At 39.9% G+C, this 12,913-nt stretch overlaps 1 protein-coding gene and 1 pseudogene across 1 annotated transcript in view; both read left to right on the forward strand.

Annotated features, from left to right (window-relative positions):
- Positions 1 to 7,815, forward strand: part of LOC117410958 (transmembrane protein 151B-like) — a 28,115-nt gene extending 20,300 nt beyond the window's left edge. Inside the window, exon 2 of the mRNA XM_059025331.1 lies at positions 5,687 to 7,815. Coding sequence (XP_058881314.1) covers positions 5,687 to 7,123 — 1,437 coding nt within the window. The 3' untranslated portion in view covers positions 7,124 to 7,815. The remainder of the gene's footprint in view (positions 1 to 5,686) is intronic.
- LOC131737400 (transmembrane protein 151B-like) lies at positions 7,541 to 8,226 on the forward strand (annotated as a pseudogene).
- The last annotated feature ends 4,687 nt before the right edge of the window (positions 8,227 to 12,913 follow it).

A 12,913-nucleotide genomic window follows, 5' to 3' on the forward strand; every position in this document is an offset into this window, starting at 1 on the left:
TGCAGGGAAAATTGATCTTGGGGAATTAATGAGTTAATGCTGCTGGTGCTGGACCCCCGTGGTGCTGATAAATCAATAATGAGACGCTTTTTTCCTGACATTTTCCTCGTGGCAATGCCGATAGGATTAATTCTATATACTGGAAAAGGAGGAGCTAAAAATGGACCGACTATAAATCCTTTTTTAATTTCTTTTTCGATGAGAGACTGCACTGATTGTGGATGTTGAGTTGCTGAATAAAGATTTTTGCTTTTGAACGAGGAGGAAGAAGGAATTTGAATAAGACCGGTTGAAAAACCTTTTTTTTTTTTTTTTTTTTTTTTTTAAATCCGTCGATCAAGTAATTAATTAAGTTACTGTCGGGATGATTCTGTAAATTTACTTGATAACGCCAGGATGTTTATAGGAGTAAAGACTGTGAGCATCGGGGAAAGTCACTTGCGTTTTAAAGGGCAGATTGTATTAGCGTGAGCGTCTCTACAATTGCTGCACATGTGGATAAAATTGCATTGCCTATTCGAACAGAAGCCAGTATTGAAATTGTTGCAGATTTGTCTTCCTCCTGAAAATCTAATACTGCGCCCGTATTTGTCTTTCCTTGTGGATTGATCGAGGGGAGCTGAAGAATGTATAGGATTAGGTACTGAAGATCTGTATGAATTAGCGGCGAAACCGAGTGCTTTAGAAGTTGACAATTGCAGCTTTAGGGCAGAGGGATGTTGAATGAGCTGTTGAAGCGCAGACCCCACATGCGTTAGCCCTTAGACCACCGAAAATTCAGTGAAATAGATCTGGATCAGGTTTTGCCCAATTGATGATATGATTATCTGCTGCCAATATCGCTGCTGCTTTTGCAGAGAATGCTTTATGATGCTCATAAAACATAGTCCCCCCGTATCTGACAGACAGCTCCATGATGTAATATTTGTAAGATTCCAATTCAGCTCTACGGTTAGGATATACCGAGCATAACACATCTCTGAATATGGAGAAAGCAAGGACAAACTCCCCTAATGTAAGATTTTTAAGCAGTCTGGGATCTCTGGATTTTAGAGTTACTGAGTTACACAATCGACTACTCTATGGTCCAAGAATTCCGAAGTCGTCATTAATAGTGAAACAAGATTAATGTCCTTACCTTCAAGAATGACACGTCTGATTTGTGGAGATATAGTGTGACGTCTTGCTGCAGTTGGAGAGGAGGATCCGTATGTAGATGCAGTAACGAGATTGTATATTGGAGGATCTGCTTCACTGGCTGAAATTAGGGCTGGACCGGAAGAAGCTGTAGGCGGCGCTGCAGTATTTGATGCTGGAATTAATGACAGCGCTGTAGATTGTTTTCCCTGTTCCATAATAGACACCCTTTTATCTAGATCCGACAGTTGAGAACTGATGGAAGATAGAGTATCGGAAAAAGGCTGCATAAATGATTTTATCTCATTAAATATTTGCGAATGTTGGATTTCAATGGCTGGCTGATTAGCGGTGCTAGTTGTGGAGGTGGTTAGATCCAGAATAGACTGCCTGCTGTCTGTTTTAGGACGCTGAATGGCTGGGCGCGGCTGATTATGTTTTTTCGGAGGAAAGACTGGTTCTGCTGAGACTGAATTGCACTAGAGAATGAAAAGAGACTCTCTATCACTCCCTGCCAGAATCGCATTACCATTTTTAAGGAGCGTTTTTATCAATTTATTCATGGGCCAGTCCTTCCAAAACAATCGATCCGGAGGGGCGTCCTGAGGCCGAAGACGCTTGGATCGCCGCAGATTCGATGTTTGGGTGGCAGGAACGGTAGGCAACATTTGAACTGGAACCTGGTCGAGAGCCTGATCAGGAGCCTGATCAGATGTAACTGAAATACCAGAACGGGAGAAAAAACGGAGACTGGATGGACCCTGGATTGAAGCTGAAGGAGAATGATCTGTTAATGACAGAAAATCCTGGGAATCCTCTGAATCAGATGACAACTGCTGTAAGTACTCCATTATTGAGGTATACAAAAGTTGATGGGTCTTGAAATCGCTTAGGTTTAAGCCAAAACGGAAAAACGCAAGACAGCGAGGTAGAGGTGACTAATGTTTAAATAAGGTAGATTTAATTGATGACAGCAGATGATAGGTTGTTGGTGCCTAGCTCCGCCCCCTGAACCCCACCTATAGGTTAACATTTAATTTACTCTGTTCAGCAGATTTCATTTACGAGAGCATTTTAATGCATTCAAATAATAGACTATCGCAAAATCATTAATTCAGAACAAACAACACAGCATGTGGTGGCAAGAAGTTGACAGTTTTACGTCCATTAAAAGAGATTTAACGTTAACATAACATTGTCTTATTTAGTTGAAAGAAGGAAACATGGCAAACAATAGTTTGTTCACAGCGCTGCCTGCAATTTTATGAACTCCTTCCCGCATTCGTTTACCTTCTTTTTTCAAAATCTCCAGTGCTATTCTGCCGTCCTTAACAATTGAATGTCTCTTCTTGGGATCTTACTGTACAACTTATTTTCCTCAGGTCGCATGTAATTGTTCAGTGGGAGTGTTCAGATTCAACTGAAGCCATTACTGAACACATTTAACCCTTTGCAGTCTATTTATTAACTGCGCGTCAGGCACGCCAGGTCTAATTAATTTTCACACGCGCAGTTAATTTTATACGCGCTGTTTAAAAGTATTTTTTTTCACAGTCAAACGGGTTTAAATGGCCCTGCATATCAACAAAGCACTCACTAGGCATCTCCAGCCCCGCCCCACCCTTTCGTTTGCTATAGCGTTCAGCTATGTAAGAAATAAATAATAATAATAATAATAGTCGTACATACCGATCGATCATCTCCGGATCACTCATTTTATCACCAAACTCCTCAATAATGCGATCCAAGTCATTATTTTATTACTATAACATCTGAAAAAAGCTCTGCAAATGTCCATGATAGTCTCTGTGTGCTGACGCACTCAGCCAGCTTGTTTACTATGAACGCCCCGTTATCTGATACCTGATACCATGTTTGACCAATCATGAGATACGCCTTTTTTTTTTTTTTTTTTTTTTCCGACTTGTCTCGGCTCCTGTCGCTCCCACTCATCAATTGAATGGTTTTCTCGGCCTTTTCCGGAGAAAAAACGACTAAACACCCGTTTATTGCGTTGCTATAATGATGTCGGACCCAGTCCGACAAAGGACCTGTGAGGAATAATTGCAATGTCGGACCCAGTCCGACAATGGACTGCAAAGGGTTAAATCGCACAAATTCTCACTGCTGCAAATCCAGCAGGTGCCTCACCAAGCTGTGGTTACCATAGCAATGCCTTCAGAAAGGGACTCCCTGTGTTGAGTTGCCATGGTAACAAGCAGCAGTGTGACAGCCCTACATTGTTCTAGCTTTCTGGTGTTGCACTTTCTCTACTGGTGAAAGCAAGTTTTTACTTTTAAATAATGTCACTAGCGCTTCTGCGGACTTACATTTATTGAATATGCTTAAATGTGTTTATGTTTCTCAACTAAATAAAAAGAATATGTAAAATGTTTTTTTAGCCTTTGGGAATTATTGGTGAGGCTATGCCTCACTTGCCTTGGTTGATAAGCTGCCTCTGTACTCCACTGCCACTTGCTTCATTTTCAGTCGCTTTCCTGTTCAAAGACCCTGTTTTTATCCAGCTATCCATTGCTGATACCTCCCACTAACGTGCAGCAAGTGACATGATTCAGTCACCAGGCTAAACAGGTCACATGCTACAAGTCGACGCACATTTAGCCACACATACAATATGTGCAAAGTGTAATACAGCGGCAGGTGCTACGTTCTACCGAAGATGATTTGTGTTGTGAAATTGGGGACTTGCAGGTGCGAGGAGGCAATTTTTATTTTGTTTTCCCATGGACCCCCTGCGATGGCCTTGCAGACCCCTAGGGACCACTGGAATACAATAACTGTTTCCACAGAAATGTGTCCTGTTTGGATCGAAAGGCCATGGCAATGCAAACACGAGTTCCATGATTTTTTCAATTAGAGCATATCCTGATGGTCAGGGCTAGGCTGCGGGAAAGATTGTAAGTGATTGCCTGCCTCAAAATCAGCAACCCACAGGCAGGAAAACCATTGTGGTCTGTGTCTCAAGGGAGGCATTCTTGTTTGAGTTAAGTTGTATAGATTTTATAAAAAAATAACAAGTGCTTACTTTATGTCATCAGTGAGGGAGGTGGGTCCAACATACCATGTGCTACAATACATTGACTTGAATAACAAATAACAAAACATTTGTAAGGTTAATGGAATGTGCAGACAGCACTTGCAAAGACCTAGATGAATCTGACCCACTGTGTGGTTTTGTTGTGTTTACTGATGTACTGGGGCCTTTGCTGTGACCCCTAAACACGGTTCAATTATGACCTAAGACAATCAAACCCAGGCCAGTAGAGGGGAAGGGCAAGAAGAACCAAACTTCCCCACTCTTGTACAGATAAAAATACCACATAGAACAGGTTAATGGTTACAGTGTGCTCTTAAAGATACCGTGAAAACTATTAATACGCCTACATTTTTAGTTCTAGTTTTATTAAACAGGTTTTGTATTTCCATTTCAAAAAAGACTGGCATAAATGCCCATAAAAAGCAATACATTGAAACATCTAAATAAAAAGTAGTAGAATGTAATCCCCATGGTTTATAAAAATCTCTTTTTCAACCACATACAGATTTACAGTACTATACAGTGGTGATTTATTCATAATGCTCTCCTTTTTAAAATGATATTTGATTGAAATGAACTATCAGACAGGGCTGCCTTCAGTGAACAAATAAAACATGTCTGCAGATGTCTGTTTCCACTGATGTAAAGTACCTATGGGAAATGAAAATATCCAGACTCCTGCTTAAACAACAAAGGAACAGTAAAATATTCAAATTTGCTTTTTACACACTTCCCTTCAGTGCCAGCTTTTTACATCACTTACTATCGTAAGACAATTTTTTTTTAATTTATTTTAGTATTAAAATAAAGCAAAACACAAGTTGCATTATATATGAGTAAAGTTGGTACACAATCAACACATTTAATACAACATATCAACATATCCCATTTATTATACCTTTATGCTTAAAGGAGTACAAACCAGGGTTTTAAAATCAGTTTTCTTATCTCAGATTAGGTCAAGCAATATTCTCCCGTTTTAATTTGGAATTTGGAGATATTTAAAAAAACAAGCATCTGCACTTTGGCACCTGATCATTTCAAGTGTTGTAGTTCAACCCTTAAAATAGAAGATTACCAGCAAAATAAAAGGGGACAAATAATCATTTAAATCATTCTAAAGGGTATGGAAATACCTTTCAGATGCCTGTAATGTTCGATATTTTTGTTTATATTTATTTTTATTTTAGCGTAACATGCCCCATAACGTTTGACCATGGCGGAGTAAGAAACCAAGGTTAGGGCATTTAGGGCAGTAGTCCATGTTTTAGATTTTTAAGAAGGTTGTTACCTCATGAAGGGTAAACTACAGAACATTTTTTATAGAAAAAATAAATATGATTGTGGGACACTGCAGCTTTATATTTTTGCTATAGTTGATGTATGGACCAATTGCATATATATGTCAAATCTATTGCTGTGCATCTACTAATGTCATGTTGTTGTTTCTTTTTTCTTTTAATGAAATTGTTTCCATGGATGGCCATACAGCAGCGACCACTGAAGCAGTCCCTTAGCAAATCACTATGCAGGGAAACCCACTGGAAATGCTTCCTGCTTTCCCTTCTCATGTATGGATGCATGGGAGCCATGACCTGGTGCCACGTGACCACAGTCACCAGACTGAGCTTTGGCACCGCCTACAATGAGGATACCATGATATACCATGACAGCCCCTGTTCTAATGGCTATGTCTACATCCCCCTGGCCTTCCTGGTCATGCTTTATGTTGTGTATCTGGTGGAATGTTGGCACTGCTATACCAGAAATGAGCTGCAGTACAAAGTAGATGTGGAAAGCATCTCCGAACGGATACAGAGGATGCAGCAAGCCACGCCATGCATCTGGTGGAAGGCCATCAGCTACCATTATGTGCGAAGGACGAGACAAGTCACGAGATACAGAAATGGAGATGCCTACACCACAACCCAGGTTTATCACGAAAGGGTCAACACCCATGTGGCTGAAGCTGAGTTTGACTATGCCAACTGTGGAGTAAAAGACATTTCCAAGGATCTCATGGGTTTGGAGAGCTTTGCTGTCACCAAACTGAGGTTCACCAAGTGCTTTAGCTTTGCTAATGTTGAGTCAGAAAACTCATACCTGACCCAGCGTGCTAGGTTCTTCACCGAAAACGAAGGCTTAGACGACTACATGGAGGCAAGAGAAGGAATGCATCTTAAGAATGTAGACTTTAAAGAATACATGATTGCCTTTTCCAATCCAGACCACCCCCCTTGGTATATCTCCCACTATGTCTTCTGGATTACAGCCCTTTTGACTCTTTCTTGGCCTCTTCGGGTACTGACAGAGTATCACACTGCTTATGTCCACTACCATGTGGAAAAACTTTTTGGGTTTGACTATGTTCATGTGACCCCATCTGAGGAGCGACCGTACTGTAGGAGGATACCTCGGGTTAACACCATTGACAGCACAGAGCTCGAGTGGCACATTAGGTCCAACCAACAGCTGGTCCCCAGCTACTCCGAGGCTGTCTTAATGGACCTTGCCCATCTCTCCAGCTGCAACACTTACACTGTGTGCGACTATGGTAGCTACAGACAGAACTGCAATAGGTGCCACCGAACCATCAGCAGCTCTTCCATCTTCTCCAGGAGTGCGCTAAGCATATGCAATGGCAGTCCTAGGATCCCCTTCAGCGCCAGCAGGTTCTCACTGGGACGTCTCTATGGGTCGAGACGCAGCTGTCTGTGGAGGAGCCAGAGTGGGAGTCTTAATGAACAGAATTGTCCCAATGAGAATACACGCTGCTTGTCCGGGCAGATCACAAATGAAGAAGATCCTCCACCTTATCAGGATGCCCTTTACTTCCCTGTTTTAATAGTTCACAGGAACGAAGGCTGCCTCAACCATGATCACCAGTCCCTGCACAGGAATGGCTCCTGCGTCGAGACATCCTTATGACTGAACATGAGAACTTAAAATCAAGATAGATTTGGTGAACAATTGAATACTGTTTACACATTTTGAACTATAGAAACACTTTAGGTTTATGGAGTGACTAAAGTTGTGTTAAAATATCTGCGTAAAAATTAAGTTGTAGTGACCCACACAGTTAAAAAGAGTTTATATATTTAAGGTGGTTACCTTATAAGCCCATGTTGAAAATATTGGCAAAAATATAGGTGTACCTGTTAAATGTTCAAAATATTAAACAAAAATACATTTACTTTGTATTCAGAAAGGAATAAAATGTATGTGCCTGGAGCTGAAACTAAGATGTTTGGGGAATGTAAACAGACTGGGAGTAAGATCTGAAGTGTTAAATGAAAGAATGTAGTAAACAGTCACCAGAGATCATAACTTTGTATAAAATGTAAAATGATCGTGGGACACTGTTGCTTTATTTTTCTTATACATGGATAAACATGTCATGCCTCGTATATTACTGTTTATCTACTAGTGCTATACTGTTGTTATTGTTTTTATCAAATTGTGTCAATGGATTTCCAAATAGCAACAACCACTGAAGCAGTCTTTTAGGAAATCTCTATGCAGAGAATCCCATGAAAAATGCCTCCTGCTTTCCCTGCTAATGTATGAGTGCATGGGGGCCAGGGCCTAGTGTCACATGACCACAGTCTCTAGCCTGACCTTGACTGTGCCTGCAATGAGGACACCAAGATATACCATGACAGCCCCTGCTCCAATAGCTGTGTGCTGGCTTTCCTAGTTATGCTTTTTAATATGTACCTGGTGGAACGTTGGCACCTCTATACCAGAAATTAGTTGCAGTACAAAAATGATTTTAAAATAGTTTAATACAAAGAATGCAGCAAGCCATTCATCTGGTGGAAGGCAATCAACTATCATTATGTGCAAAGGAATGGGTACATAATACCAAAATGAAGATGGCTACACCACCCCCAGGTCAATACCCACGTGGCTGAAGCTACGTTTGTGTTTTGTAGGGTATTTCCAATGACCTCATGGGACTAGAGAGCTTTGCCATCACCAAGCTGAGGTTCATCAAGTACTTTACCTTTGCTATCGTGGAGTTGGCTTAACATCATGGACACCACGGCACATCAGGTCTAACTAACAGCTGGTCCCAAGTCTTAATGAACCTACCCCAGCTCGCCAGCTGCTACAGTACCTTCACCATGAGTGCACCAAGCATTTGCAATGGCAGTCCTAAGAACCAGCAGGTTCTCACTGGGACATCTCTATGGCTCATGACACACGGAGCGGGAGTCTTAAACAATTAGAACTGCCCCAATGAGAAGATCCGCTGTTTGTCTGGTCAATTCACAGATGAAATAGATCCTCCATCCTATCAGGATGCCTTTTACTTCTACTGTTTACAGAAACAAAGGCTGTCACCACCATGATCACAGGTCCCTGAATAGGACTGCCCCCTGCATCGAGACAACTATATGACTAGATATGAGAACTTAAACTCTGAGGATATATATAAAAAAAGAATGTATTTCCCAAGGTTTTCCGACTGTCATTTGCACCGTTTGCAAATCCCACAAATCTAGGGATTTAAAATATGAAGAATGCTGCAAGCTATTTGTCTTTCAGTGTTGATTAGCAGAAACATGAAGAATCATATATGTCAATGGAATTATAATACCGTTTTTTTAACAAAGCTTCCTGTGCCTTGGTAAGTGAAAACTTTATGACTTCTCAAGAACACACTGATCCAAGGAGCTGTTAGTATAAATAGGTGATGGTTTAGGGCTCTGGATCCATACCAGATCATTCATTAGCCTCAGTAACATGAAGCAGTACACCCCCTAGTTATTGCTTTCTATTGAGATTTGTTAGGGGCAACATATCTAATTATAAGAAAAGTAGTACATACATCTAAGGAAATACTATTCTTGTGTATGTAGTCAAGGGATATGTCAAAGTATTGAACTATAATATCGTACTTAAGGAATTAAAAGCAATAACCTTGAAAAACTACAAGCTGAAAAAGCATTATTTGAATTACCGATAATCATGAGGATGTTATGTTTTTAATTAAAATAAGTCATTACTTTTCAAATATTATTTTAAGAGAGTATTAACTAAATGGAATGGCAACATTCTCACAAGGCCCCCTGTTGATTTGCTGTTCCATCTTTTTGTTTCCCAGACTTCAATATTACTGTAATACTATGTTCACACAACTCTACAAGCACTTGTGCTTAAGGTAATTGGCCCTACTTGAGCCTTACACTTGCATACTAAGGAATACATAGGATATGATGTGAGGTCAGATGGGGTCCTATTATCTTTAACACAGGAAATTAATTTGTTGCATCGCAAGATGAATGCAAGTGAAAATGTATGAAGGGCCTTTGTGAAAATGTTGTTAAAGTCTTGATATCTACATATTTTAAAGTTAATATTTATAGATGTAAAAGATTAACAAAATAGAGCTTACCTTTGTTTTGTTTAATATTCAAATTTCTTTGAATAATTTATTTAGGCATGACAATTATTTTGGCATGACAATTATTTTGAGCATCTCTCCTCAGAAATTGTAAACAAAATATCCCCATGAAGTATGGCTGCACAGTGTTTCTTACTCTGATGTAATGTTTTCCTGACCCCAAGCAGAGCCACGGTGGCAAATTGACCTCTTAGCGATCAGGTGGGCATGCACAAAACTCAGGTACCATAGAGATTATTGATATCCCTTCATTCACGTAAAGGCCTTCTGCAGCACCTGCGTCTAAAATAGACAATATTTAAATTCTAAATCGCTATATTATGAATGTATTTTAACTTAAAATTGTTTGGGATGTGCAAATAATTAATTTGACTGTGAAACCTGCTGGAACTTCCTGAATAAATGTTAACGTTAAGCAACTTGTCAATATAGTAATTAGAAGATGATGTAATTTTAGTCTCTAGCCTACAACACATGCAACAAATCAGATATTTTTTTGGTTAGTATATAGAAAAATATGCTAATTTCCGAATACAAAAATATAGGAACTATATCTAATTATTATTTGCATAAATCTACCTTAATACCAGAATGACTATGGCTGGATGACAAATTAACAGAATATTACAAATATGTAAAGGAATGTAAAGTTAATATCTGAATCTTGCTGCAAGCCACATATACAGTTGTAGTCAAAAGTTGACATACCCCAATGGAAATTCAAAAACAAATAATTATAGGAAAAATATGTTGTAGCAAGTTTTGCTTTTGTGGATGAGGAAAAAAAGTTACAATAACTAGATGTCTACAATTATTTATTTCAGGATTTTTTTTTTTTTGCAAAACTCCAAAAATGCTAATTCAAAGGTATTCATACCCTGACAAGGAAAATGAAACGAATAGTTGAACCAATAATAACCTTTAGCAATAATAACCTCTTTTAAACGATTAGGATATTTGTCAATGAGCTTTTGGCATGTTTCTTTGGTGATTTTTGACCATTTTTCAACACAAAATTGTTCCAGTTCATTTAAATTCCGAGGACTTCTCTTGTGCACAGCCTTCTTCAACTCATACCAAAGATTCTCAATTGGATTTAGATCAGGACTTTGACTAGACCATTCCAGAACCTTGGTTTTATTCTTCTTCAACCATTCTGAAGTAGATGTTGATGTTTGCTTTGGATCGTTGTCGTGTTGGACGTCCAGTTGCGCTTTAAACCAAGTTTTGTAGCGGAGGGTTTCAGATGATTGGCCAATATCTTTTGGTATGCTATGGAATCCATTTTTCCATGTATTGCAATTAAATTTCCTGTGCCATTAAAGGAAAAACAGCCCCACAGAAGGATATTACCACCTCCATGCTTGACAGTAGTTACTGTGTTCTTTTCTTTGTATGCCTCACCAGACTTTCTCCAACCGTAACGACTATCAGTGTGACCAAATAGCTCGATTTTTGTTTCATCACTCCACAAAACCTTTGACCAGAACTCATCCGTCATTCAAATGCCATTTTGCAAACTTTAAGCGATTGTCCTTGTGACATTTTCCTAAGAGTGGCTTTTTTCTTGGCCTGCGACCATTGAGACCTTCACCATGCAATACTGGGACAGGGTGGCTGTGAGGTGATGTCAGGTCAGAAGGAAGGAAAACACTCTGACACCAAGTACTGCAGATACAAAACAAAAAGAAGCGGCGGCGCCGTTTTATTTAAATAATACAAAAATAAAAAGTTTTAAACAAAACGACTTCCTCACAGAGCAAAAATAAAACAGTAAACAAAAACAAGTCACAAACACAAAATACAAAATAATAAATGATCCAGGTCAGGCTGGACAGTAGCCTTCACTGATCCTGGATTTACTTTTAATTTCGTTTCTCGCTCCTTTCGCTCTCTCCGCTGTCACTCCTGACACACCCACACAGTACAGAGAGCGCTGCAGGTAGTCTGTAACTGCTGCGGAGCAACAGACAGCTCCAGGCGATGCGGAGCAACAGGCAGCCCCAGGCGATGCTGAGCCACAGGCAGCCCCAGGCGATGCGGAGCAAAAGGCAGCCCCAGGCGATGCGGGGCAGCTGGCAGCCCCAGGCGATGCAGAGCAGCAGGCAGCCCCAGGCGATGCAGAGCAGCAGGCAGCCCCAGGCGATGTGGAGCAGCAGGCAGCCCCAGGCAATGCGGAGCGATGCATCCCCGGGTGGTGCATGGCAGACATCCCCGGGCGAAGGCGAACTGGCATCCCCGGGCGATGGCGAACTGGCATCCCCAGGCAATGCACGACAAACACTTAAACAATAATTCAATAAACAGCACCAGCCACATTCTCACGAGATGTCTGGCAGATACGAGCTGCTACCATCGCATTGCCAGACCACATCCAAACAATAACAAAGAAAACATTGTATTTTCAAATAACATAACACGCATTCAAACTCACAACACTTGGCAATTTGTCAACCTTTATAAATAAATCATAACGATAATAATAATAATAATAATAATAATAATAATAATAATAATAATACAAAACAAATACAAAATTACACAGGGGCGGAGGGGGAGACCCCGTTCTAAAAATAAACAAAATCCATGTACAGGGCTCCTTGCCCTGTTACATCGACCTATGGTTGAAATGGAAACCCCAGTCCTACTTGCAGCCAGTTCACTTTGAATATCTTTGGTAGTCAATCTTAGATTGTTATTAACCTTCCTCACAATTCTTCTACTTGTTCTTGGTGAAAGAACCTTCTTTCTTCCAGACCGAGAGAGCGTTGTGACAGTACCATGATACTTGTACTTCTTGATAATAGAAACAATAGTTGAAATTGGGATACTCAAATGCTTGGAAATCTTCTTGTATCCTTCTCCAGCTTTATGATAATAAATAATTTTGGTACCTGCACTCCCACCTGATCGCTAAGGGGTATATTTGCACATGACCACCATGCCTTTGCTTGGGGTCAGGAAAACATTATGCCAGAGAAAAAACATTGCACAGCCATGTTCAATGGGGATATTTTGTTTACAATTTCTGAGGAGATGCTTAAAATAATGTTCATGCTAAAAGTAACAGGAATGTTAAATAAAACCAAGGTAAGCTCTGTTTTGTTAAACTTCCACAACAATAAATATTCACTTTAAGAAGGCTGTGTGGCACTACTTCCATCTGTAAATAGAAGACATGTTTTTCATTCCTAGTATCAAGGCTTTAGCTATTTGAGCCACAGAAAAACGTTTATATCTGTTTTTAATTCCATGTTAAAATTATAAGGGGCTAGTGACTATGGTACAGAATGTTTTTCAGATGTTCA

Source organism: Acipenser ruthenus, chromosome 6, assembly GCF_902713425.1.
Source record: "Acipenser ruthenus chromosome 6, fAciRut3.2 maternal haplotype, whole genome shotgun sequence".
NCBI classification, from domain to species: Eukaryota; Metazoa; Chordata; class Actinopteri; order Acipenseriformes; family Acipenseridae; genus Acipenser; species Acipenser ruthenus.